Here is a 26,259-nt window from a genome sequence, read left to right on the forward strand (position 1 = left end):
AGTGCAAACCTCCTTTTATCAGAAAGGGCATTGAAGATGAAACATGGCTGGGTCTTTCAACATGACAATGATCCAAAGCACACCGCCAGGGCAACGAATGAGTGGCTTCGTAAGAAGCATTTCAAGGTCCTGGAGTGGCCTAGCCAGTCTCCAGATCTCAACCCTATAGAAAACCTTTGGAGGGAGTTGAAAGTCCGTGTTGCCAAGCGACAGCCCCAAAACATCACTGCTCTAGAGGAGATCTGCAGGGAGGAATGGGCCAACATACCAACAACAGTGTGTGCCAACCTTGTGAAAACTTACAGAAAACGTTTGACCTCTGTCATTGCCAACAAAGGATATATAACAAAGTATTGAGATGAAATTTTGTTACTGACCAAATACTTTCCACCATAATTTGCAAATAAATTCTTACAAAATCAGACAATGTGATTTTCTGGATTGGTTTTCTCATTTTGTCTCCCATAGTTGAGGTCTACAAATGGTGTCAATTACAGGCCTCTCTCATCTTTTTAAGTGGTGGAACTTGCACTATTGGTGACAGACTAAATACTATTTTTTCCCCACTGTATGGGAGGGGGAGAGGGGAGGCATTCCAGCTTGCTGCACCTCAGGACCATCTCTCAGGACGTCTTTGCACCAGTGAATAAATGCATTTTTGTACATGCTGGACATACAGACAGACATGTGACAGGTACTACACAGGTATTAAGCCCAAATCCTCTAAATATTGCCAGGACAAATTACTCATCTCTGAACACTATGGAAATAATCTGTGTAGTTCACGTCCATGTTGTGAGATCAATGAAAGTAAGCATAGCTATCTAACTTACATACAAAAAGTGCAAAAATGTATGGATCAGTACAAGAGAGCAAAAGGTCTGTAACTGCAATAAAGAACACTAATGTGGTAGATAAAGTAACATACATTTACTGCTAAAGTGGTAATGTGAGCCCAATATGAAGCTGCACACTTGGTAATGTAGTCTGCTGAGCTTCATAAATGAAGAAATGACAAATCCTATAAGGCAATGCAAACACAAAAACATAATAGTTTAATCAATGTTCTTATAGCACAATAATTTCAGAGGGCGCATGACTGCAATGGCTGATGTCTCAGGAACTCATGTTAAGTTGACATTTAACTGGGCTCCTGCATTATTTATGCAGCAACAAGAAAATACAGTAAGGCAATTGTGTTAAAACATTTAATGACCCAAGAGGAGAATAAACAAGGAGATAAAATGTACAATAAATACAGATGTATAATGCAATAAACTTAATAGGAATTGGCGATCACTTGCCCTATATATAAGGGATACAGTGAAGATATCACAAGTGCTCCTGATGTTACCATTGACTGTTTTTTTTAGTTTTTTTTTTTAATAAGGGTATAAGGTATATTGAGGTTAGTGCACCAAGTTGCCTTTCTTGCCAGTCCATAGTTCTCGCAGTTCTACTTTACATCCAAGGTCTCTTAGAGCCGCCTTGGCAACATCGTCACAATCTTTGTGAGTACAGCGGGCTTGAAGAATTAAAGATTCCGCTCCCATTTCCAGGATGGGCTGTGAGAAATCACGAGTGCGGGACACAAGGTTCCTGATTACCATGCAGGCTTGTTTCTAAAATAGACATTAATAGGATGTATCGTCAATACAACTTCACACAATTATTCTTTAAGGAAATATTCGGCTTCTTACATCACACATTAAATCCAGTGAAATCACGCCTCTTGGTGCTCAGGGGCAGCCCCTCTGTGACACTGCAGGCTCCTACAGTGAGAATCATGCCCAGACAGGTATGACCAGACAGACTACACAGGATTTTCAAGCCAGTCATGACTACTTTGGCGCTAGAGGAGCGCCCTGATCCCTACATAAGGTTCATTTACATACTGCGCAGGAGACTTTCAGGGGCTAGGAGGAAAGCTGTTAGCAATTACTTGCAGTTTCTCCAAATCTTCCTATGGTGCCTGCAGGTACCAAGAAATTTAGGTCCAGAGTTATCAAACTGTGGGAAACAGAATATGGTGGAAAACTTCCCATAGTAACCAACAGCAGCTCAGCTTTTAGCACTGGTAAAATGAAAGCTGAGCTGTAATTGGTTGCTTCAGGCAGTTTACTTCAGTTTCTGTTTTACAGTTTGATAAATCTGAGCCTTAGTATTTATTCTCTGTCTCTGCAGCAAATTTCTAGTTCTAGAGAAGAAAAACTGAGCTCTGGCTTCAGTATAGATGTATCAATAAAGGGATATTCCCATCTGACCATGTTTTCCCCCAGTCACTGGATAGGGGATAACATGCTGATCGGTAGGGATCCAACTCATGGGACCACCACCGGTCCAGGGAATGAGGATTTTTACAGAGAAATGTTTAGGTGCCCCATAGATAATCCCAGAAGCGGCTGCACAATCGGGCCTAAAACAGTGTAGTACAGGGGGTAGCCAGGGAGGGAAGTGTATGTTATTTTTTTTTCAGAGAGCATAAAGGAGTCCTGGCCGAACAGCCTCTTTAACCCTTAACCATTTTCCAACCCTGCAAATGTCTATATTTGGCCTATATGTTTTCCTTACCTGTCCCTGTGCCCCCGCAGCACTGCATCATTGTTCACGGACCCCCACCGCCCCCCTGAGGCTCCCGCTCTACCAGCCAGTGACTGGGACAGGAAACTGACCGGGCCCTTTCCACTGGGTCGTGGCAACAACGGAACCCGGGAGAAACTGGAGCCCAGAGGGTGAGAGCAAGCTTGTGACAGGGTGCTGCGGGAGTATGGGAACGGGTAGGTATACATTCTTTATTATATTCCCGCACCCCCCTGCTTGCACTGGATTTTTTGTTTTAGCTTCTCTTTTAGATCATTGATACCTGTACACTTGAATCCTTGAGATGAATTTTCATTGCTTGAAGAGCAGCTAAAGCCCCACCTCCTTCCATAATGACTTTACAGTTCTCTGGTTTACGCAGGGCCAACATGGCAAGGGCAGCACAGCCCTGATCACAGATCTAAAGAAAGAAACCAAAGTTAATATTTTCATGCTAAAGGGAATTAATTGGTTTTCTTACTTTCTGACATGCACTATTAGGGTATGTTCACACATACCGTACTACATATGCTGCAGATTTTCTGCAGAAATTAAACACCTACAAACCAGAAATGCATTTTCCCCAGTACAACCAGTAGGGGCAACAGCCAGACAAAAACTACTTCCTCTATTTTTTAATGGGTGTTTTTTTTTATTAAAGTGTTGTAACTGTGAGAAGATAGTATGAATATTTTATTATAAAGAATAATAAATACCTGGGCATTGGAGAGGTGTCTTGTCATTGCTAGGACAATCAGGTCAGTCCCCCCAGAGTTTACAATGGCATCTTTCACATCATCATTTCCAGCAATGGCTCTAATGGCGCTAAGCACCTGTTTTACGAGCTCCTAAAAGTATAGATATAATTCATGACACTGTAGTGTTTTTGACCCAATATATAAAAAATATACAGGAGATTGCTTTTAAAGGAGTATTCTGGCAGAGGAAAAAAATAAAGGGAACCAATCACACTAAAATTGGCCATAAAGCTAAGGAAACATGCTGGAAGTTCAGCCAGCACGCTTCCTAAACATCCCCCTGTACCCTCCGTCCCCTGTACATACAGCCTGCATATTTAGTTTAACAGTCTCCAGCGCTCTATGGGCGCCCTCTGGGCGTGTGTGGAAAGCACCGCATGGTGACATCATTAGGGGGGGGGGGGCGGCATTGCACGTCGGCCACGCCGACGTCTTTACTAAGCTGCACTAAGCAGGCGCAGTACAGCAGCGTCTTCTCCGGCTGCACTCCGCATTAGTAAAGACGTCAGCTTGGCTGACGTGCAATGCCGCCCCCCCCCTAATTATGTCAACATCCGGCGCTTTCCACACACGCCCAGAGGGGCGTGATAACAGCGCCGGAGCCGGCCCAGGACAGTAACTACTTGAAGAAGCCACCTGCCCACCGTGACTACATGACCAGCCACCCGCCCACCGTGACTATTTAGATGGTAATTTGCATAGAGCGCGGGAGACTGTTAAACTAAATTTGCGGGCTGTATGTACAGGGGACGGAGGGTACAGGGGGATGTTTAGGAAGCTGGCTGATCTACCAGCACGTTTCCTTAGCTTTATGGCCAATTTTAGTGTGATTGGTTCCCTTTAACAATTCTATAACTCTGTCATATGATATATTATTATGAAATAAAGTGTATAATGTATACCCCCCACCCACATTTTTTTTTTTTTACACACATGCAGCTGTATGGGGCTGTGTCAGGAACTGCAGGGCTGCTCAAGCCCAGGTCCCAGCAAGTTACATCAGTGTAACAGTGGTACTGCTGCATACAGATACTGAGTCTCTCCTAATGTTTCTTCTACTGCATGTTAGCATTAGAATAGACATTACACTTTGGGAAGCAGCCTCTGGCAAAGTGAATGATGATTGACAGTTATTATTAAGAAATGTAAAAAAAAAAAAATTCTACCAGAATACCCCTGTAACTGTAAGCAATTGTAGATTTTAAATGTGAACTGCTACACAGCTGCTTGTTGTCTCATTGCAAAGCACTGGAAGCAGCCAAATCCTCAATCACATAATGGTTTAAATGTGTTGCGGTGAAATTATAGAATCAGGGATTTGATCAAATCCCTAACGGATTTGATAAAATACTGGGAAATGATGAAATGACCACGCGTTCCATCATTTCCCTAGTGAATTGATCAAATCACTTACCCCTTTCAGGGAAATGATGGAACGAACTACATCGTTACCTCCTGCGACATAGAATTCGCTTACTGTATCGCCTCCCCCCAGCCTGTCCGCTCTGCTTTCATTGTCCGCCTCCTTGCTGCTCCCTGTTCCGCTCATTTCCCCTGCTACACGTCCCCTGCTCCATGTCTGCCGCTCTGCTCCCCGTCCGCCCCGCGACATGCCTCCTGCTCCCCAGGCCTGTCCGCTCTGTTCCTTGTCCGCCCGAAAGCCGTATGCCTGCGGGGAGGCATGCCGCTCAGATCCCCTGTCTGCCCCGCCGCCATACGCCTGCCGGGAGGTGTGCCGCTCTGCCCCCTTGTCCGCCTCCAAACATAGAGCCGGGGCGTCTCCTCGATCGTTCATTCCATCATTTCCCTGGTGAGGCATTTGATCAAATCCCTAGGGAAATGATGGAACGGTGTGTTCATTCCATCATTTCCTGGGATTTCATAAAATCCCTAGATTCTATCACTTCACTGCAACATATGCACGGATACTAGATGTCTGGAACATGAGGCACCTTACTGCAATGCTGAATAATAATCTACAACTCTCCATGGGATGTGTACTGAATCCGGAAGGAAAGTCTTGGACCTTTCGTGATGTGCTTACTGTGACTAGACAGCACCCAACGGATAACACCTAGCTGGCTACTCATACAATTTTTGTAACACTAATAGGGAATGTTCCCTGATAATCTGAAAGGTTGTGCAGCCATCTTTCAATGAACAGAAACCAAGCTAAGTTTGGAAACAAGACATGGTAAAGTATCATAGTCATAGTGAAACAACTCTACAAGTCATTATTATAAAGCAGATGTCACTATGACAGATATATATGGCCAATAGATACAATAGACCCGCACAAAACAACCACCCCAGGTAGCAATTCAGGGGGCTGAAAAAGCCTCCTCCTGGTTCTGTTCAGTGAAAGCAGGTATAACAGAGACAATACCAAAGATAGTCATAAAAAATTTTTACTGTCATAAAAAATTTTTGTAATTGGGGTTACTAGGCAAATATGCCATTATCTGCATTTAAAAGACTTTTCCCAGGTCCCCCCGCCTCTCCTTTCTGTCATCCACTGCTCAGAATCAGGAAATCTCGACTGTTTTACATCAGTCGGATCCTGTCTGAGCTATGGAGAGGGGAGGGGGGAGGAGGAAGGAGCGAGATTAGCAGGAGAGCCGCTAACAAAGCTGAGAGCCAAAAACAAAGGATAATGAGGGGGGGAGCTATTCAGAGGTCAGTGGTGACTGCAGAGGAGAGAGCCCATGATCTGAATGTAAATTAACTCTTTGTTGTCCTGTCTTGGTGCCTCTACTTTCTCTCTCCATAGGAGAACAATAAAGACAGGGGGGAGCTTTATACTGCTTTTTTTGGCTAATAAACCCAATTACAAAGTTTCTTAAAATCGCCTGTACTATTGATTTCTGCAAAAAAAAATTTAGCAACAGTGACACCTTAAGAATAGTTTATTTTCAGCCCGGTTTGAGAAAGCAGAGGTGGTATTGTGCAGGTACTTGTACTCAGATGTAAATGTATCAGGGTATGACTGATGCCTTTATTTAAATAGATCTGTCCTTGTGAAATATTCTAAAATAATATTATTTATAATATATATAATATTCTGAAATAAGCTTCATAAAATGGCACACATTTGATTGTCAGTGTATTGTAGGATGTACATGTGAAGCTTATGTAGTATTGTGCTTTAAGTTATATGGCCTGCATTCACATACAGTGATCCCTCAACTTACAATGGCCTCAGGTTACAATGTTGTCAACATACAATAGTCTTTTTTTGGACTATAGTAACCATGGACCTCACTATTTTTTTCAACATACTTTGCATATATCAAGAGTACAAGTAAATATAGAAAGCTTTGGAATAGCTTAATAGAAAAAGGCCTCTTTGTCCACAAACCATAATCCTTTCCTACTGACTAGAGAGAGACATACCTGTTCATATTATTACTCACCCCAGTGTTGTATTCCCCACTTACACTGACTAGTACTACTCTGTAACATTCTCCATACTGCTACTGCTTCTGATGGTGCACTTATAGAATATATAAGGGATTAGGATCCTTGTATGTGCACAGTGTATGGGAGACATCATAGCAGCTAGTCTTCACCCACTAGCTCAAGGACAACTTCAGACTGCTCTAACACTGCTATTGGGAACACTGCAGAACAATGCCATATACACAACTGCTTTGTAGCAAAGTCCTAAAGTATAGAAACTATAGAACTATAGAAACTAGTATAGTATATTACCTGATAATCAATGGAGTCAGCTAGCAGGGCCAGCATAAAGTTCAACCCACCCAGGTCGACAACATCTTGGCAGAACTCATTACGCACACATAAGCGAGCAACAGTAGAACACAGTTCACTTAAGACTACACTGTTATCTGTGAAGCCTAGAAGACAAAATCACATTTTCATGAGATTACCACCAATAATAATTTTTTTTAATAAAAATTTTCATTTATATAGCGCCAACAGATTCCGCAGCACTTTACAATTCTTATTTTCTGTTAAAGTTTTTATAAAGTTGATCCCCTGACTGATTTTCACATTGGGCATGAAGTGCCACTGCAACTGCATTTGTCCACACTCTATCTAAAGAATGCACAGTAGATCAGTTTTACAGGTGCACCCTAAATCTGGCCATATACCTTAGATTAAAGCAGGATGTATGGGGCATCAGTTATATGTGTGAGGGCAGCCTAATATCTGAGGTCATTAAACAGAAGGATCAGCGGGTCACTGCAAAATGACCAATCTTCCCTAGGAGATAAATAATCAAGATTTTCCTCTTAATGTGTCACTGTCATTTGGGAAAACTTCTGACATGTCATAGAGACATCCAGAAAAGAAAGATCTAGCAGAATCCAGTAGTCAGAAATACAATACAAAAACATACACAGGGCAGCGTTTCAACCCCTAAGGGTCTTTCTTAAGCCTTTCATGATTGGTGGGGGCCAAACTTCTGTGGCCCCAAAATGATCCTGATATCAAGGTGGCAAAGCAGGTGGCAGGGAGAGTCAATGTCTAAGATGCTGCAGCCCTTTCATTCTCAGGATTGGTTGGGTTCCAGTGGCCAGACTCCCACCAACCAACTGATGTCATATCATAGCGATATGCCACTTTATGGGATGGGAATACCTCTTTAACCACACGTTATAAAACAGTGACATCAAAAAACCTATGATGGCTGAAACTAGCAGCCATGCAGAATACATGTAAAAATAGTAAGTATGAATACTGGAGATTTCCTCTACTACAAAGTTGCGGATGTGGATATTATGGCTTCCATGGGGGATGTCACCTACTTTGCCCAGGCTCTTGAACCACAAATCTAGTTATTAATGCAGTGATTTATTTATCTTAACACTCCTTATTGGAAACATACAAATTAAGAAAAAATGAAGCACCAGTAACAGATTTGTGGACATATTTTGCATATAAACATATTTAACTGTATTTAATAAAAAGGAATACCTTTTGCAGCCTCTATTAATAGTTTTAAGCCAGCATTTTCCAATACAATCATCTTGGCATGATCATGAGCATGTCCAAATGGCACTCTGATGTCGTCATCAAAGGTCATGATCCTCAAGGCAGAGCATGCCTCACGCACTATATCTGGATCAGTACCATGCTGTGATATGGCTTGTGTAAGAAAGCTCAAGATTCCTGCCTTAACAAGGTCTTGGCGGTTCTGTTCATGCTTTAGGCATACATGGCGAGTAAGACGGATGGCGAATAAAGTCACCTCAGCATCTTTTGAATAATTCTGCATAGCACGAATTAACAGTTCCTGTCCCACACACTCCAGCAAGTCAGGTTGCCCGTCAGTGAGGGAAGACGAAGCATAAAGAGCATTTAAAAGAGCTTCTCTGTCACCCTCACACAGTTTCCATGCCTCCAGTACCACAGGGTAGGCAAACTTCTGTCCAGCAAGGTACCGATGTGCCATGCCCTGCTTACACTGATCCCCAAACTGAACAAGAAGCTCTGACACACTGCTAACAGAAGAGGTATCCACAGCCTTCCTCAAAGACTCCAAAGTCTAGAATTAAGAAAAAAGTAGGGTGAAAAATCATAATATTGCATGCACATTATTTCCCCAACTACTTAAAACCTAAATATGAATCTGCAATTAAAAAGAATCTCTTACTACTTCTATGCTGCATGAACCACAGGCAGCATGAAACACTGACTAGCTTCCTTATCACAATGATATATGAATAGCTGTGGGGCTGGTACTGTGACTCACCCCTAATTAATTTCCAACACAATAGATTTATACGAATGGGATGGTCATCAGGCAGGATCTCCAAGAGGAGAACATTTAAGTTTTTTTTTTAAAGCTTTACTTCTTTTGTGAGACAGGTTTTATTGAAATTGTTCTATATTTTGATGAGTTCATTACGTTGACACAAAATATGGTATAGCTTCTGTTATGTTAACTGAATCTGTGTGATGTCTTTTTGCACATGTGAGTATGTAAAATGTACAGTCGAGTATTACTTTGTATGTTTTACAAAATCTTTCAATAAAAAGAACAGCTTCCGCTAAAGCATTACTGCCATTTGTATAAGCTTAACATGTCAGCATTATTGATCGCACTACAGAGACCCACTGGGATCCTGAGATACAGCAAGGGAGAGAGAACGTCAGCACTGGTCTCTCCTCGGCTGTCAATCAAATCTGACTCTTTTGCTTTGTAATATTCTATGAAGCAAAGGAGTCAGGTCTTTGGTGGGCAGGAGAGTGAAGCACATTGCTGGGCACCTCTCCCTTTTCAGCTATATCTCGTTATCACAGAGGGTCTCTTGAAATGTCTAAAATTTTCACGAATGACAGTAACACAAGTTAAAAGGTGTCAATGTGGTTGGCTCAAGTCACTACTGAGGGAATCTTAGGAGCTTACTGATAGAAACGAGGAGGCAGCACGTCCAAGGAGAAGTGAAAATTTAATATCAAACCAGTTTGCGATGTTTCGTCATAAACAAGCCTTTCTCAAGCAGTGAAAGGCTTGTTTATGCCGAAACATTGCAAACTGGTGTGACATTATATCTTCACTTCACCTGTTGTGTCTCCACGTTTCTATTGGATTGCTTACAAACTTTGTCCCGGTTTGGTGAGACGTGCACCCACCTAATACCTGATGATACTTTTTATGTGCTGTTGTACTACAAGTGTGGACTGCTTACTGGACTCTGTTTTCTTTTTGAGTTTTTTGTATATACAGTAATCAATAAACTCATACAATCCCTTTAGCAGTGTCTACAAGCAGGCACATTTTTTACATTAAAAGAGAAACTTATTATAAATGAATTTCAATCTGCAAGCAGTATTGTTAAAGAGCAGTAAAGCTAAGTGGATTGATATATAGCTGTGTTAGAAAAGGTCCAGGATAACTTTTAAATAAATAATTACAGGAGTACTCCAGAGATTTTTTTAAAATTGTTAACACATCACTTTAATAAAGGTATATACAATTTAATTAACATAAATGTATTGGGGTTTTTTTTTTAGCAGTAAGGAGCAACACTGGCCCCTCTGAGGCCACCAACATTCCTGTTGGGAACTGGAGGGCTGTCCAAGCCCCACAGTTCCTAGACTATGTGGTCGTCAAGCTCTGCGCACATTGCTAAATAGTGCAGCGGCCCATCACTCCCCCGTACTGGTTATTCTTACAGAGGGATGGTGTCCAACACTATGGCTGTGCTGGGGCCTCTCCACAGCGACCAGTGATTGGTGATAGCTGTACAGCGGCTGCCCCACACAGTGATTGTGTCACAGAACCTCTCCCCCCTGGATATTGTAAGAATGAGGGGGCCCTGTTCTATATAATGCTGTGCAGCAGCACTTGATCAAAGCAGGTTCTGGGAACCAGGGGGCTTAGACAGCCCTGCAGTTCCTGACAACAACATTGGTTAGAGCAGAGGGACTCTTGAATAATTTTCCACCAATCTACATATTAACCTGCTCATCTCCTTCTGATCTACCTGCAGATTGGACTGCATTTTCATATGACAGGTTCCCTTTGAAGTGGTTGTCTCAAGGCAGGGAGGAAATTTCCCATTCAAGATCTCCCTCTATGTACCAGAACAGATAATACACTGTATGGATATACTGCATGGCCTGGCACGTAATGCTGTACTTTCTCTGTATGCCTAAATACTGCTTTCCTCAGAGATAAGCTAAATACATGGGGATAAGGCAAGTGTCATATCAGCTTTTTTTATTTTATAGGAAAACCCTTTTAATTCTATGTTTATTCAGGGGATATAAAGAAATTAATCAGCCCAGAACGTTAGACCTATGTAGATATAAAATGGTGCCAGTGATGGATCTCCACTTTAACCAAGTTGGCCTCAGCATAAGTCACATGGATATATGCCCTTCTTTTATACCAATACATACCAGCAGGATATCGTGGTTTGGGGCAGCCTCGCTTTCATCAGATTGTATCCGCACAGCCTTGATTATGTTTGTCAAGTCCACTCCTAATGAAGCAGACAGAAAAGTGGTAGTTCCAAAATATCTTTGTATTACCCTTACTTTCAATACTATTTTGTGAAATTATATGACAAATAAGTCTAGGGTCATTTTAGCAGGTGTGCTGGTGGCTAGTTCTGCACATGCATCTAGTACATGCCCTACTTCAAAGGTAGAAACCAACAGAAATTAAAAGTCACCTAGTATCTAGTATTGAGTGAATCAATAAAATAGTCGCCAAACCCAAATCTAATGTAACTTCCATCAATTTGTTTAGTCTTGTAAAAGTTCCACTTTCCAAGTGTTCTAGTTCTCCGGGGAAGTCTGAAATGACACCCAGACTGTTGTATTTCAGACTTTGCCTGGACATCAGAACAACTGGAGAGTGGAACTTTTACAAGACTATAAGCCTCGACAGACATATCATTAGATTTGGCTTCTGCAAATCGTACTGTAAATTCTACCATCAACTCCGCTAGATGACATTTTCTACTGTTCTGTAGAGATCTGTAGTACCTTGCGACTCAAACTGTTGAATGGCTTCATTTAAAGCTTCTTCAGGTTCCATATCAAACTCTGCAATATTTTCTTGTACGACAGCATCAAAGGTCTCCTGCGATATCCACTTACAAGCCATTTTAGAAATGTGAACTGACTACTTCACCCTTATCTGAAACATGGAACAGAAGTTGTTACTTATGATGATCAGCTCATTTCACCACCAGCATTGGATCTGCTACGTTTAACTGTCTGAGACATATAAACCTCTGAAACAGTCCAAACACACATTCTGAACACATACAGATGTAGCCAGGCTTAACATGAGTTGTAGCCAGAGTTAACTTGATCACAATAACGGCTTTAACTCAACTTTGTAATTGACTTAACATAGCTCCCTGACACAATTGTTGCGTCAGGGATCAAGTTAACCCTGGCTACAACTCATGTTAAGCCTGGCTACATCTTGTTATCAGTGGCTATACACAAGAGCTAGCAATCTAATGTTTGTCAAGAGTGGCCTTACAGTTCTTCATCTTTTATTTTGGGAGTAAAGGCCCTATTCCACGGAACGATTATCGTTCATAAACTCACTCCAATGACCGCTCGTTAACGATCACTAAACGATCTTTTTTAGCGAACGATAACACATAACGTGAACGATATATGTAGTGTAACAATTATTTTGCAGTCGTTACATGGTCATTTAAAATGTTTGCTGGGGTGATCATGAACATACGACACACCTACTTTTTCTTTAAAGCTTTTTATGAACGACTGAAAGATTTCTAATTTTACGAACCGATTAGCGAATTATCTTTTAAAGACCAACGACTTTTTTTCAACATGCTGAAAAACAATTTTGAACGACAGTATAACGATTTTGCCTTTGTCATTCGCTCGTTTATGAGTTTATGAACGATAATCGTTCCGTGGAATAGGGCCTTAAGAAGAATTGGCAAGGTTAGGAAAGCTTAGATGCCTGATATTTTCTTCTGCCAGGAGATGAGCATCGTGACTGGAGTAGGCAGCAGTCTAGGAATATTTCAGGTCCATGTGACTGATTCATGTCTTTCCTCTATGGGAAGGAAACATAGCCTGATCTTTTGAAAGTCTGTGCCAATATTTGATTGTCAGTAAATATTTTTAAAAAATGAGAGCATTAATCTGGGAAGGAAAAGAGTCCGTATGAAGGTACTCCAAGTGGCAAAAGGGGTCCTGGACTTATTTTGTGGCATCACAAGGAGTCTGGTTATTAAATGCTAAATATAGTAGGTACTTCAATCTCCTTGGCTGTAAAGCAGAAGAGGAAAAGTGATATATTCCAGCTGCTGAAGGCAGCTTTGGTCAAGCCCTGGAAAGAACTTATTTAATTATTTGAGCAGAAAGCAAAGACACAAGAGACATCACATTGAGACAGTGAGAGAGGCGGGATTCCAAGTGGAGTCTGCGGTATGGGCTTCGCTTTGAATTTCTGCCTGTTTTGCTCAGTGTAAATACCCCCCAATTATTCAGGGCCCTGCTTAAAAACTAAGAGAAGAGCTTACAATCTAAAGATAGGGACCTAGCAAGTGTCCGAACAAGAAACGCTGGGACCAGTAAGGTAAGTACTATAGAATTTCTAAATATCCGATGTCCAAGCAGAGCTGAGGGGTGCTGAGCTGAATGTCTATACCTGCTTGTGTTAGTCTCAGCACTCAGCATATATAATCGACAAAATCAGACACGTCAGATGTTTTTAAAGAGACCGGTCACCTATCTATCCCAGGATGAAGTGCTGCGCCACCTGAAGATCATTTAAACACACAAATCAACAGGGCCAGATGGCATATACCACCAAGATCTAACGCAATTCAAGGGATATTCTAACTTTTAAAAGGTATTCCCATTTACAGGATTAACATGGAATCAACCACTGGGACCAACATCTTAAGAGCAAAGTAGTAGTGCTGGAGTAGTAATAATGGGGCATACAGCTGCATTAATAGAGCCTCATGACCCTCAAGATGAAGCCAGGAAGTGATCAGTGGGGAGAAAGTGGGCATTGGAATGGTAGCAGCAGCAGGGCTTTGATAAGTACCAGAGAAAAGGGACACAGATATGGAGATTTATTCTGATTGCTAGATTTGGTCAAAGGTGAGGGAAAACTGGCTTTCCTCTACATCAATATCCAGGTTAATAGGCTGAACTTGGTGGACATGTCATTTCTCAGCCTAAGGCTGGGTTCACACTACGTATATTTCAGGCAGTATTTGGTCCTCTTGTCAGGTCCTCATAGCAACCAAAACCAGAAGTGGATTGAAAACACAGAAAGGCTCTGTTCACACAATGTTGAAACTGAGTGGATGGCCGCTATATAACAGTAAATAACTGCCATTATTTCAATATAACAGCCGTTGTTTTAAAATAACAGCAAATATTTGCCATTAAATGGCGGCCATCCACTCAATTTCAACATTATGTAAACAGATCCTTTCTGTGTTTTCAATCCACTCCTGGTTTTGGTTGCTATACAGCCTCAAATATACAGCCTCAAATATACGTAGTGTGAACCCAGCCTAAGGGTGCGTTTACACAGAAAGATTTATCTGACAGATTTTGGAAGCCAAAGCCAGGAATGGATTTGAAAAGAGGATAGATCCCAGTCTTTCCTTTATGACCTGATCCCTGTTTATAGTCTGTGCCTAGTTTTGGCTTCAAAGATCTGTCAGATAAATCTGTCTGTGTAAATGCACCATTAGGGCCATATTACATGGCCTGATATGGTGGGTAAGCAAGTGCCGATCTGATCGGTACTCACTTACAGAGCCTATTAGACGGCTGGGGCTGCACGGACATTATTAACGATATATGTGCAGCCCTTGCTAGGGTATTCTGGCATGTATAGAAAATAATAATGATGTATACTTCCTTCTCCACAACTTCCTTCCTTCTTCGATGTCCTTCTGGCCTGTCTCTGCATTCTCCACTGACACTTTTGAACAAATCTCTAAAGTGACAGCCCACTCAGCGAATCACTGGCTGTGATGCTGTTCAAACTTGGTCAGTGATTGGCTGTATGGGCTATCACTGCAGAGGCATGTTCTCAAGTATTAGCCGTGTCAGTGGTGAGTAGGGAATGCAGAGACAAGTCAGGAGAACACCTGGGAACCACGGAGAGGTAAGCATCAGGGATGAGTGCAACTCCAGCATGCTGTCTGATTTTTGGCCATTTGAATACCGGTGGCTGAAGAAGTGGAATGCAACCTAGGGAGTTTGGGAAAACAAGGGTACAGCCATAGGTTGCTCCATGCTCAGGATATACACTGGCATACCAGCGGAAAGGTATGTCTACAGATACCTGGAATACCTGTGCCTGGCCCATTGAGTTTAATGGACTGAACATGGTCTCCTAGAAAAGATTACTTAATGTATACTCTTATCTTGCAGGACTCAAAAAGATTAAGAAGAGTCATGCAGAATAGTAGTGTTCCTTTGAATCTGGATTGAACCTAGTGACTATGTTTAACAAATTAAACTCAAGAGACCAAATGACAGTCCACTGTGGAAAATGTCTGAATACCATTGTGACATGATGCCGACGTATACCCCAAACATATTATCCTCATGTGAGCAGAGAATAACTAACAAGCCACAATATATAAAAAGATATATGTTGTAATACTTCCCCAAGTTAAAGGGAATTCGTCATCAGAACATGAAATTCCCTACTCCTGACCTGTGGTTTTAGCAAATACATGCAATGCCTATAAAATAACAATTTTGGACCACCTACTCTTATAGCTCTATTATTCTTAATAGAATTGTATGACTCAATAACCAACTGGGTGCTGCTATTTGGGGAAGTGTGTCTACATTGTTTGATGCTATCCAACCAGAGCTGACAGAGCCAGCCTGAGTAAGGACATGTCCACAGCTGGTAACAGTTTGTTATCCAGTCCCACAATTCTAATATGAATCCTAGCTAAACAGCACATTACAGAGCTATAAGAAATGGTGTTCTAGAATTGTTATTCAATGGGGAATACAAGTATTTACTAAAACAGGGGTGAGAATGGTTAACAATGGAATCTGTGGGATGTTGTCTGTAGGAGTGGGTGAGGAGGCCTTGAACTGTAGAGCCATGCCATTCAATGCCATTGATGGGCTCTAACCTAGCTAATTATGTGCTGCATAATAGCCATATATGTAGCTGACATGCCACTTCAATCAAACTAAAAATGAATATGTATGCAACATCTAAGCCAATGGGTACCTGGGGGTCACAGAATTTGGTGTCTGTGTCACGTCTCCCAAGCTTGTAAGATACCATACTGATCATTCAGAATCTTGCTAGGACTGGCCGTAGGGAATTTCCCCCATACAGGTCAAAAATGGTGACAGGTTCTTTTACGTTAAACATATTTTTAAAGTGACTGTACCACCAGACCCAGGCTGAAGCACTGGAGGCGGGCCGACCCACCCTTAGTAGGAGGAAACTCCAGCCCCTCTATGATGTGACTCCATTAGAATCAATGGAACCCTGTTATGGAGGGGCTGGGGTTTCTTCCCACTGGGGGTGGGTCGGCCCGCCTCCAGTGCTTCAGCCTGGGCCTGGTGGTACAGTCACTTTAAGGTATTTTGGTTTTATTTTTCAAATTTTCCCTTCTATCTTGTATTTTCCTATTCTGGTCACTAGGCAGAGGATTAAGCTGAGACTTCCTGTTCTGGCTGGGATTAGTAAGGATCTGCTGGAAAGGGATCTGTACAGACAGACACCCATAGATGCATGCTTATTAAAGATGAGCAGAACTTTCGGTCCGAAAGCCGCTCACTCCAGTGCGATGCCTGTAATCCTGGGTGCATAGTTGCGCTCCTGGGAATCTGCGGCCGGGATCTTCCAGGGAATTCAAGATACGTTCCCTGGAAATCTAGGGAATGTATCTTGAATTCTCTGGAAGATCCTGCCTGCAGATTCCCGGGAACGCAACTATGCACCCGGGATTGCAGGCATAGTAATTGAGCGAAGATGGCGTCGGACCAAAAGTCCGATGGTTCGCTCATCCCTAATGCTTACCAAACAATATGGTCTGGAGAGGTTTATGATCTCTATGTTCACCATGAGGCTTGCCATAAAGCATGTCACTAAATGCTGTAAAAAACAGCTCAAGCAAGATGGCTGCCCCATGACAATGCACTAGAAATATAATAAATAAAACTACATTCAAAACTAGAAACAGATTAGAATAAAAGTACAAGTATCCGACTGTAATCAGTAAAAGAATATCTAGGTGACAGGTTGCTGCGCGGCTGGATACAGCTTATTGTCCCCATTATCTACCATGTGGATGGCTTTTCAGTGCGCTTCCTGACAGGCAGTCTCCCTACTGTATGTCACCTATGCCTGGCAGATACATCCCTAATCCCACGCCATCACTGGCTGACCTCTATCTCTGTGACGGGGCATGGTGGTGTCCCCAGGAGCAGCCTCAGCGCGTTATTATATACAATTACCGCAAACGTCTACGAGCCAGGAGCTCCACTGTCACTCTCCAGGGTCCAGGCATAATAGCAACCATGGGCGGAAGTGATGTCATCGTTGTGGTCGTTAGAAGCAACGCGTTCTACAACGTAAACATAAATGAATTTGGTCTCAGTCTATAAGTGACGTATATATGACATATATATTGCTGACATGCGCGCCTTTTTTGTTAGTTTCTTTTACTATGAACTCTAGTTTTACTACTTTGAGAATTTTGCCCTTAATAAATATGTCTCCTCCTTAACGTGCGTGCGTCATCGCGTCAGCGCTGCGTAATACTCGCGACGTTTAGACGGAAGTGGCGTTACGGAGAGGAGCGGAGTGGCGCTAGCTGGTGAATCTCGGCGTTTGGGCCTTGTGAGTATTGTGTGGCTGCTTGTACAGTGTGGTGTGGTAGAGAAGCGTGTACAGATGGCCCTTCTCTGCTCCTATTGTCACAGTGCTTGTAGTTATCGGGATTGCCTCTATTGGCTTATACTGACGCTTTTTGTACGAGCGCTCAAGCCACGTTCACATTGCCAGGTTACAGCTCACTGACTTTCTCATGATAATGCAGGGGAGAAAGTAATGAGAGAGTAACCAGGTTGTGGATGTTACAGAGAACCTGTTGTGAACAAGGCCAAGGGAGCTGAGCTGAATGATATATAGAGATTATTGTAGTGTAGTGTAGATCCTTCTCATGTATACAACAAAGAGGGCAGATCCTGTTCATATATACAACAAAGAGGGCAGATCCTGTTCATATATACAACAAAGAGGGCAGATCCTGTTCATGTATACAACAAAGAGGGCAGATCCTGTTCATATATACAACAAAGAGGGCAGATCCTGTTCATATATACAACAAAGAGGGCAGATCCTGTTCATATATACAACAAAGAGGGCAGATCCTGTTCATATATACAACAAAGAGGGCAGATCCTGTTCATGTATACAACAAAGAGGGCAGATCCTGTTCATGTATACAACAAAGAGGGCAGATCCTGTTCATATATACAACAAAGAGGGCAGATCCTGTTCATATATACAACAAAGAGGGCAGATCCTGTTCATATATACAACAAAGAGGGCAGATCCTGTTCATGTATACAACAAAGAGGGCAGATCCTGTTCATATATACAACAAAGAGGGCAGATCCTGTTCATATATACAACAAAGAGGGCAGATCCTGTTCATGTATACAACAAAGAGGGCAGATCCTGTTCATGTATACAACAAAGAGGGCAGATCCTGTTCATATATACAACAAAGAGGGCAGATCCTGCTCATATATACAACAAAGAGGTCAGACCCTGCTCATATATACAACAAAGAGGGCAGATCCTGTTCATATATACAACAAAGAGGGCAGATCCTGTTCATATATACAACAAAGAGGGCAGATCCTGTTCATATATACAACAAAGAGGGCAGATCCTGTTCATATATACAACAAAGAGGGCAGATCCTGTTCATATATACAACAAAGAGGGCAGATCCTGTTCATATATACAACAAAGAAGAGGGCAGACCCTGCTCATATATACAACAAAGAAGAGGGCAGACCCTGCTCATATATACAACCAAGAAGAGGGCAGACCCTGCTCATATATACAACCAAGAAGAGGGCAGACCCTGCTCATATATACAACAAAGAAGAGGGCAGACCCTGCTCATATATACAACAAAGAAGAGGGCAGACCCTGCTCATATATACAACAAAGAAGAGGGCAGACCCTGCTCATATATACAACAAAGAAGAGGGCAGACCCTGCTCATATATACAACAAAGAAGAGGGCAGACCCTGCTCATATATACAACAAAGAAGAGGGCAGACCCTGCTCATATATACAACAAAGAAGAGGGCAGACCCTGCTCATATATACAACAAAGAAGAGGGCAGACCCTGCTCATATATACAACAAAGAAGAGGGCAGACCCTGCTCATATATACAACAAAGAAGAGGGCAGACCCTGCTCATATATACAACAAAGAAGAGGGCAGACCCTGCTCATATATGATGAGTTTCTCACCTCTTGGATGCTTACTCATGACTCCCTTCTAAGGGCCAGTTCACACAGAGTATCGGAATTCCACAGTGGAACTCTCTGCTGCGGATTCCTGCCTGCCTCAGTGTCATACAGTCCAACTATGGGAGGGCTCACACACCTTCGCTCAATGAATCGACATGTCAGTTCTTTGAGCGGAGAGGCATGCGAGCCCTCCCATAGACACTGTGTGACACTGAGGCAGGGGGGATTCCGCCACTTTTACTCCGTGTGAACCGGCCCTAAGGGTCCTATATTAAGCCCTGCCCCCTTTTTTTTGCGGCAGGATTCTTTAAGAGGCGTACACCTCTTAGTGAATCCGTCCTGGCCCGCTAATCTGCGCCCGGTGTACCAAATTTGCGTCATGATTTGCGCCTATGAGCAGCTGTAAATCATGATAAATGAGGAGCAGGAGGAGGCCACCCCTCATCACGCCCCCGCCAGCCTGCCCATCGGGTGAGCGGGGCACACGGGAGGCGTACACCAGGGAGAAGGGGAGAATCTGTACCTTCTCCCTGGTGCAAGGGCTTACCGTATATACTCCTCCCAGCGTACACACGGCAAACACCTATAGATATTAAAAAGTGAGGATCTTGGCAAACTATTTGATCAAACAGAGTGTACCATGTCGCCACGTTAAAGGGGAACTCCAGGTAGAGGTTAAAAAAAATGAAACTTCTGCAGAAGCATAACGCATTACTTACCTGTCTATCCCAGTTTTGAAACTACCAAAAATCCATTTCTTTAGGTTTTTTTTTTGTTCTGTTTTGTGTTTTTGTGTTTCCTGGTTCAGCAGTTCCCAGAATGCAGTGTTTTCCCTCAGCTGACCATCACAGTCCCCCACCCATCCCAATCAGTAAAATTATGCTGCACCTGCTTCTGGCGGGTTGTCAGTCACTATTTGGCAATTTGTTTCTGAGCTGGAAGAGTCCATTGTGTGGGGGGGAGATCTGTGCCGTTCTCTTCCTGGAAGCTGGATGATTGTATATGTGTAATATAGAGGAGGAGAAGAAGACACAGGTAGTGTAGCAGTAACCTCTGTGCTCAGTGGGGTGTTATCACTATGCGTGACCCCTCTCTATATCACTATGGCTGACCTCTATATTACAGGTATCTGGCATTGTTTCTTTAAGTATGGTGAATATTTAGTTAAAAACATAGAAGACTGTCAGCAGGAAAAGACCACCTGCTCCTTCTAGTCTACTTATGAGTAGTTCAGGACATGGAGGCTGGAGACTGGCTGCATCCACTGCACACACAGGAGAATCTGCTTTATATACAGTATTCCTTTATTCCCTCAGAAGTCGCCCCAGGATCATGTAGGACATTAGGGAGAAGCTGCTGAGCCAGTGTGATAAATAACTCCCCTGGTATTTGACTGGCCATTTATGAAGAAGCAGGAGTCTAAGTCGGGAGTCTGAGTCGGTCCTGATAAAATTCAGGAGTCGGAGTTGGAGCTGCGGCTTACCGATTCCACAGCCCTGTTTATAGCACCCATGGGACATGGGTGGAGTGCAAGCCAACAGGAGGTAGCCCCCCCCCCCCCCACATTCAACAGAAAAAAAAGGAAAAATTGGCAGCACATCTATGACTCGTTGCACGCTGCTTGTGGCTTAAGTACAGACAAAAAAACCAGAAGGTGCAACAGCAACCCACAGGTGCAAGGGCTTACCGTATACACTCCTCCCAGTGTACACACGGCAAACACCTGTAGATATTAAAAAGTGAGGATCTTAGCAAACTATTTGATCAAACAGAGTGTACCATGTCGCCACGTTAAAGGGGAACTCCAGGTAGAGGTTAAAAAAAATGAAACTTCTGCAGAAGCATAACGCATTACTTACCTGTCCTCGAGACATGGTCCCTACTCTAGCATTTTCACACTAGCAATGGCCTCTCCTGGACTGAATAAGCCTACAACTGGGCAGATAGGAGCCAAATCTCTTTTTATAGCACCCTTGGGACATGGGTGGAGTTTACGCCAACAGGAGGTATCCACACACCCCATATTCAACAGAAAAAAAAGGAAAAATTGGCAGCACAATCATGACTGCTTGTCTTAACTTAAGCCACAAGCAGCGTGCAACCTGCAGTGTGAACAGAGTCATGTGCTGCCAATTTTTCCTGTTTTTTTTTTGTTTTTTTTTCTCTGCACCACCTCCCTGGCGTACGCGGTAAATCCTCCCCCCATAGACTTACTAATTCCCAATCTGCCCATATTGTTTGATAACCTGTTGCCCTTGGTTACAGCCAGGCATGCTGTGTTCAACTGTAATGTCCAGAAAGTATTGTTGCTGGTCTCAGTTCGGCAGTCACTAGCGGCTGCCTAACATAGATCGATGTAGTACTGCATTGATCTCTATAAGCAATCAAGGGTTCTAGGAGCTGTAATGAAAATATTTTTGCTATTGCTGCATGCGGATTTACCCGAACTATTAAATTAACAACACACAGAGAGAACCACTACGCCCCCCCCCCCCCCCCCTTCCAAAATAAAGGGGTTTTTTTTGTCTTTTTGATTTTACAGAGCACAATTTTTATTTTTGATTTGCAGCATATTTTATAGAATTGCAAAGTAAAAAGCGTTGTGGCATTTTAGGTATGGAGGAGGGAGGAAAAAACAAAAGCGCAAAAACAAAGATTGGCTTTGTCATGAAGGGAATCTGTCATCTGTAGTTCATATTCCAAACTGCTGAAACTGTAAAGGCCCTATTTCACCATTTCAGTACTAGATTGGTGAGGGTGTGATTGCTAGGACCACCACTGATCTCCAGAACATGTGTTTCCCACAATTTAGTACCTAAGGCCGCTGCCGGGTCAGTGTTAAATTGGACTCTGCGTCCCGAAGTTTGTGCGCATTTCCATCAGCGCTTTGGAAGCCCTAACTTCCAGGTGGAGAGTCGAATTCACCTCTTATCCATCAGTGTCCATAGTGACAAGTACTTCTTAATATTAGTGATATGCTCATTCTCTGGAGGTAGTTCTTTGAAGGAGGTTTAGTCTAAAGCAGTCCTGCTCAAATTTTTTCTACGTGGCAGCGCTGGATCCGGCAGCTCTCTGCAGGAGGAGCAGCTCCAGGCATTATAGGCATCATGCCGTCACTCTATTCATTCTCTACAGGAACTGCAAAAGGTACAGTAGGTTAGCGTTGTACTTCGCTATCTTCAGCAGCTCTATAGGCAATAAATGGTGTTGCAGTTCTCATGTGTGACTGTTATCTATTGATAACAGTTCTGGGGATTGTAGGTTGTAGTTTTTAGTCACCATATGATCAGTGGACTCCCCCGAACATGTAGCACAGTGTGATAACCTGTGCATTAGCCAGAAATGCCTAGCAGGGAGACTAAAAAACAGAAGGTGTAACAGCAACCCACAGGTGCAAGCGCTTACCGTATATACTCCTCCCAGCGTATACACGATAAACACCGGCTCTGTAGATATTAAAAAGTGAGGATCATAGCAAACTATTTGATCAGAGTGTACCATGTCACCAACTTTAAGGTGTTCACAGAGGCATGGTCCCTACTCTAGCATTTTCATACTAGCAATGGCCTTTCCTTGGCTGAATGAGCCTACAACTGAGCAGATAGGCGCCAAATGATGTGAACAGAGTCATAGATGTGCTGCCAATTTTTTCCTTTTCTGTTGAATGTGGGGGGGTATGGCTACCTCCTGTTGGCTTGCACTCCACTCATGTCCCAAGGGTGCTATAATAAAGCCAATAATTTGGCTCCTATCTCCCCAGTTGTAGGCTTATTCAGCCCAGGAGAGGCCATTGCTAGTATGAAAATGCTAGAGTAGGCACCATGGTACACTCTGTTAGATCAAATAGTTTGCTAAGATCCTCACTTTCTAATATCTACAGAGCAGGTGTTTATCGTGTATACACTGTAAAGAGTATATACGGTGAGCCCCTGCACCTGTGGGTTGTTGTTGTTGCACTTTCAGTTTTTTTTTTTGTGTGTACTTAAACCACAAGAAGCGTGCAACCTGCATTGCAGATGTGCTGCCAATTTTTTCCTTTTTTCTGTTAAATGTAGCAGGGAGACTACTACTCCTTCTCATGTTTGCTGATGGTTTTTGTTACAATCTGGGCATTAGAGATGAGCGAACCGGGTTCGGGTTAGAGTCTATCCGAACACGATCGTTCGGCATTTGATTAGCAGTGGCTGCTAAACTTGGATAAAGCTCTAAGGTTGTCTGGAAAACATGGATACAGCCAATGAATATATCTAGGGCTGGGCGGTATACCGCAAAAATACCGATACTGGCGTCGGTTAACCGACCTCAACTTTGCCAGGACAGTATCTGCGGTATTTCTCCTCCTTTCACCCAGTGGCCGCTTGCTCTGCTCCCCTCAGGCTTCCTCGCATCCCTCTTCCTCCGCTGCCTGGCCTGGGTAAAACTATTCTGCTGTCTGGGGGGGGTGCGCCATGTGTGACGCTCGGCTCAGGACGCGGTTAACAGTGCTGTTGGGGGTAAGGATGAAGGCTGGAGATCTGACAGGCTGTTTCCAGGTAGCAGCCTTCCCTCCAGTGTGTGCTCATCGCTGCTGCTGCTGCCGGACGGCTCTGGAAGCTGCACTAAAAGCAAGCCGTGGCCCCCCCCCCCCCCCTCTCTCTCACATACAGTGGCTGCAGGGGGTCAGGTATAGGTCAGCACATCCTCCCTCCACCGGGCACCGCACTCTGTCCCGTGCAGGAATCCTCGGCGCCTGTTATCATTTGCCAGTGTTGGAAGCAGCTGTGTGCGATGCTCTGCTCGGGACACTAACAGCAGATATGTGACAGGGAGGATTCCTGTGCGGGAGAGAGCGGTGCCCGGTGGAGCAAGGAGGTGCCGACCCCATACCTGACCCCAATTGTATGTGCGGGAGGGGTCAGGGCAGAACAGCAGATAGATTGATATGAGAGAAATTAGATAGATTATATACAGATATATGAGACATATCTATATATCATCTATCTATCTCCTCTCTGTCTATCTCTATCTATCTATCTCTAGTATCTACTATCTGTATATCATGTATATCATCTATCTCCTATCTATATATAATCTATCTTAGATTGATAGATTATATATAGATAGGAGATAGATGATATATAGATAGATATGAAAGAGGAGATATATTATAGATAGATGATATATACAGATAGAAGATAGATAGATAGGACTCTTATCTATCTATAATATATCTATCTATAATCTATTTATCTTAGATAGATAGGTTGATTGATAGATAGCTATAGCAAACAATATAGGCAGCACTGTGAGTGCCAGCAGACAAATCCTAGACCTTGGATCAAATCAGCTAGTAAAAAATACTCTGCAGCACTCTGATCGTAGTACAAATGTGAAAATGTGGATTTATTCCATATAATGATGTGCAGCAAACTTCATAAGTAAACCACAGGGTTTTGGAGTCTCCTATGTCTCCTAAGTGCCACTTGAAAATGGCATAGGAGACGCCGAAACGTCGTGTTTCGAAAAGGGGGGGCGTGTCATAATTATCGCTCAATTTATCGTTACCGTGGCAATATGTACGATAAACCGCGATATTAATTTAGGCCATTATCGCCCAGCCCTAACTATATCCATGTTTTCCACATAGCCTTGGGGCTTTATCCAACTTCAGCAGCCACCGCTATTCAAATGCCGAAAGTTCGGGTTCGGATGGACTCCAGCATGCTCGAGGTTCGCTTATCTCTGCTGGGCATGTATTAGAACACACAAATCTGGATTTGCCCAGAATTGTAAAATTAAACTTAGCTGAAGGGTCAGGGAGGTGATGTTAAAAAGGTTTTCTAGCATCGCAAGGCAGGGAGAAGGCATAGCCTCCTCTCACTCCTCCTCATCTATCATAATTTACGTCAGCATAAATCTTGACAAACCTCTACACCCTTTTCTGAAGCAGGTGTAGAGTTCTGTGTCTCTGTGTGGCAGCCACATATCTGCTGCATCTGTTGAAAAGCCTGTGCCTCTAAAGCCCCAATTTCACGGGTCGTATAGAGGAGCAGACGAGCGCTCTCAGCGCTCGTTTGCTCCTCGTTTCCCGCTCTCTGCCGCCACTATTCAACGCGGCAGTAGCGAGCGGGTGAGTGCGGGAGGGGCGGTGGGGGGGGGGAGCTGCCCGGGTGATCGCTGATCGTCCGGGCAGCCCATAGGATATAGCAGCGTCTGCTGCTGACGCTCCTATTCAACGGAGCGACGGCAGCAGATCGTTGCTGTATCAGTCGCTTGTTTTTCAACATGTTGAAAAACAAGCGACTGCAACGATCAGCCGACATGAACGATGTCGGCTGATCGTTGCACTCCACGGGACGATTATCGCCCATAGCGGCCGAATACGGACGATAACCGTTCCGTGGAATAGGGCCTTTAGTAAATCTTTCAGGGTGCATGGGGGCAGGACTTTAAGACTGTCATACAGGTACACCAGTTTTGACAAGTTCCACCCTTTGTCTATCAAACAAGGAATAGAGAAGGGGGGGGAGGGGTAGACGGTATGCATCCTGAGGCTTACAGGGGTTAATCCAGGCTTAGAAAAACATGTCTGCCTTCTAGATAGAAACACCACCCCTCCTGTCCTCAGTTTGGATGTGGCTTGGCGGCTCACTTCCATGAGTGGAGCTGAATTGCAGTACAGCACACTATGTAGGGACAGTTCTTGCAAGGAAATACCTGTTGTGTGTTGTGTTGTGTTTTTTTTTTTTTTTTTATGAGCGACCCTGACTCCAGCTAATTCATAACTGGCCAATCAGACACCAGGGGACTTATTTGTCCAACTAGTGTAAAATAGAACTGGCGCAGCAGCTTCTATCTAAATTCTTACAAGTTCCTGGGGTGACTTCTGCGGGAATAAGGAAAGATATAAAGCAGCTTCTCTCACGTGTGTGTGTGTGTGTGTGTGTGTGTGTGTGTG

General features: G+C 43.3%; 2 protein-coding genes across 3 annotated transcripts in view; one reads left to right on the forward strand and one right to left on the reverse strand.

Moving 5' to 3' along the window:
- Positions 1-1,194: 1,194 nt before the first annotated feature.
- ARMC6 (armadillo repeat containing 6) lies at positions 1,195-17,543 on the reverse strand. 2 transcript variants are annotated; one of them, XM_069962254.1, is made up of 8 exons: positions 17,280-17,543; positions 11,805-11,958; positions 11,214-11,296; positions 8,280-8,850; positions 7,050-7,195; positions 3,297-3,428; positions 2,864-3,001; positions 1,195-1,622 (listed from the first exon to the last, which is right to left on the reverse strand). In XM_069962254.1, the coding sequence occupies exons 2-8, from the start codon at positions 11,923-11,925 to the stop codon at positions 1,410-1,412; spliced, it is 1,404 nt and encodes a 467-aa protein (XP_069818355.1). In that variant the 5' UTR covers positions 11,926-11,958; positions 17,280-17,543; the 3' UTR covers positions 1,195-1,409. The 2 variants fall into 2 exon arrangements, with proteins under 2 accessions (XP_069818355.1, XP_069818356.1); XM_069962255.1 differs by having other exon boundaries at positions 17,211-17,543.
- Positions 17,544-17,581: 38 nt separating this feature from the next.
- The window catches only part of SUGP2 (SURP and G-patch domain containing 2), a 53,407-nt gene continuing 44,729 nt past the window's right edge, over positions 17,582-26,259 (forward strand). The window contains exon 1 of the mRNA XM_069962256.1: positions 17,582-17,664. The gene's annotated coding sequence lies outside the window, so the exon portion shown is untranslated. The remainder of the gene's footprint in view (positions 17,665-26,259) is intronic.

The sequence above is a fragment of the Dendropsophus ebraccatus genome, chromosome 3 (genome assembly GCF_027789765.1).
Source record: "Dendropsophus ebraccatus isolate aDenEbr1 chromosome 3, aDenEbr1.pat, whole genome shotgun sequence".
Classification (NCBI taxonomy): Eukaryota; Metazoa; Chordata; class Amphibia; order Anura; family Hylidae; genus Dendropsophus; species Dendropsophus ebraccatus.